Source organism: Nansenia antarctica, assembly GCF_963989245.1.
Source record: "Nansenia antarctica genome assembly, chromosome: 7".
Taxonomy (NCBI): domain Eukaryota; kingdom Metazoa; phylum Chordata; class Actinopteri; order Argentiniformes; family Microstomatidae; genus Nansenia; species Nansenia antarctica.
Window position 1 is genome coordinate 65,031,744 of NC_137677.1, and position 2,151 is coordinate 65,033,894.

The 2,151-nt window shown below is 59.3% G+C and overlaps 1 protein-coding gene across 1 annotated transcript in view; it reads left to right on the forward strand.

Moving 5' to 3' along the window:
• Positions 1 to 571: 571 nt before the first annotated feature.
• Positions 572 to 2,151, forward strand: part of LOC308161687 (gap junction alpha-8 protein-like) — a gene marked incomplete at its 3' end in the record, with an annotated part of 1,623 nt that continues 43 nt past the window's right edge. The window contains exons 1-2 of the mRNA XM_080535733.1: positions 572 to 1,795; positions 2,108 to 2,151. The exon at positions 2,108 to 2,151 is cut by the window's right edge and continues 43 nt beyond it. Of these exons, the coding sequence (XP_080391859.1) occupies positions 581 to 1,795; positions 2,108 to 2,151 (1,259 nt within the window). The 5' untranslated portion in view covers positions 572 to 580. The remainder of the gene's footprint in view (positions 1,796 to 2,107) is intronic.

A 2,151-nucleotide genomic window follows, 5' to 3' on the forward strand; every position in this document is an offset into this window, starting at 1 on the left:
GCTTCTGTGTAGTGGGGTTATTATAGATCGTCTGGTTGGCTTCAGTTTTCATGAAGGATTTTTTTAGGAGTAGCATTTGGTTGGCTATTGAAACGGTGCTTTTTTACAGGGGCTAGAGGAATAGAATTCTTTGCTATGTTGTTTCTGTTGTTGTCGTTCGATGTGGCTTTTGGGTTATTGTCGATGAAAAGGGGGAACGTCGTGTAGCGTAGAAACGACGGTAGGGCCTTGTGAAGGGTTTAAAAGTTTTAAACGGTTTCTTTCAAGTTTAGAAGCTATCAGCCTCGTGGTGGGACAGTGAAAGGACTCTGCCTCGATCGCTCACTGCTCTGTTGCCATTTTGCTGAATTTCACATAGAATCGTTTTTCAACAGAAACGCGTACGTTCGGATAAAAGTGTGGTGGGGGGGGTGCAGCAGCAGGATTTTGGGCAGTTCAAACTTTTTCCACATCTCATTCCACCTTTTTAACCCTTCTCTTTCCTCTCTTTTCTGTCTTTCCCTCCCTCCCTCCCTCCACCCTCCCTCTCCCCCTCCCCTGCGTCCCCACACCCTTCATGTCACAGTGCTACGGACCGATCATGGGTGACTGGAGCTTTCTGGGTAACATTTTAGAGGAAGTAAATGAGCACTCGACGGTGATCGGCCGGGTGTGGCTCACGGTGCTCTTCATCTTCCGCATCCTCATCTTGGGAACGGCGGCCGAGTTCGTGTGGGGAGACGAGCAGTCGGACTACGTCTGCAACACGCAGCAGCCCGGTTGCGAGAACGTGTGTTACGACGAGGCCTTCCCCATCTCGCACATCCGCCTCTGGGTCCTCCAGATCATCTTCGTGTCCACCCCGTCGCTGGTCTACGTGGGCCACGCCGTGCACCATGTCCACATGGAGGAGAAGCGCAAGGAGCGCGAGGAGGCGGAGCTGAGCCGCCAGCAGGAGCTGAGCGAGGAGCGGTTGCCGCTGGCGCCCGACCAGGGCAGCGTCCGCACCACCAAGGAGACCAGCACCAAGGGCAGCAAGAAGTTCCGCCTGGAGGGCACCCTGCTGAGGACCTACATCTGCCACATCATCTTCAAGACCCTGTTCGAGGTGGGCTTCGTGGTGGGCCAGTACTTCCTGTACGGCTTCCGCATCCTGCCGCTGTACAAGTGCAGCCGCTGGCCCTGCCCCAACACGGTGGACTGCTTCGTGTCGCGGCCCACGGAGAAGACCGTCTTCATCATCTTCATGCTGGCCGTGGCGTGCGTGTCGCTCTTCCTCAACTTCGTGGAGATCAGCCACCTGGGGCTGAAGAAGATCCGCTTCGTCTTCCGCAAGCCGGCCCAGGCCCAGGGCGAGGGCCCGGCCGCCCTGCCTCCCCCGGGGAAGAGCCTGCTCCCCCTGGCCGTGCCCTCCCTCCAGAGGGCGAGGGGCTACAGGCTGCTGGAGGAGGAGAAGGCGCCCCCCGTGGCTCACCTCTACCCCCTGGCCGAGGTGGGCATGGAGGCCGGGAGAATGGTGGCCCCGCCCCTCCTGGGGCTGGAGATGGAGAAGGGAGTGGCGGTGCAGGCCATGAAGCCCATGGAGGACATTTCGAAGGTGTACGACGAGACTCTGCCCTCTTACGCCCAGACCACGGAGATATCGGGGGTGATACTACATGACGAAGAGGACGAAGAGGAGCAGGAGGAGGTGGTAGAGGAGAGAGAGGAGGAGGAGGATGAGGAGGATGAGGAGGAGGTTGTGAATGAGGAAGAGGAGGAGGTGCAGGATGTGGTGGACGGGGAGGAGGTGGAGGAGGTGGAGGAGGTGCAGGATGTGGTCGACGGGGAAGAGGTGGAGGAGGTGGAGGAGGTGGAGGAGGTGGAGGAGGTGCAGGATGTGGTCGATGGGCAGGAGGTGCCAGATGTGGTCGATGGGCAGGAGGTGCCAGATGTGGTGGACGGGGTGGAGGTGGAGGAGGTGGAGGAGGTGCAGGATGTGGTGGACGGGGTGGAGGTGGAGGAGGTGCAGGATGTGGTGGACGGGGAGGAGGTGGAGGAGGTGCAGGATGTGGTGGACGGGGAGGAGGTGGAGGAGGAGGTGGTGGATGAGGGGCCTCGGCCTCCGTCCTCCGTGGCTGGGTTGGAGGCCATGGATACGATAGAAGACACGAGACCGCTGAGCAGATTGAG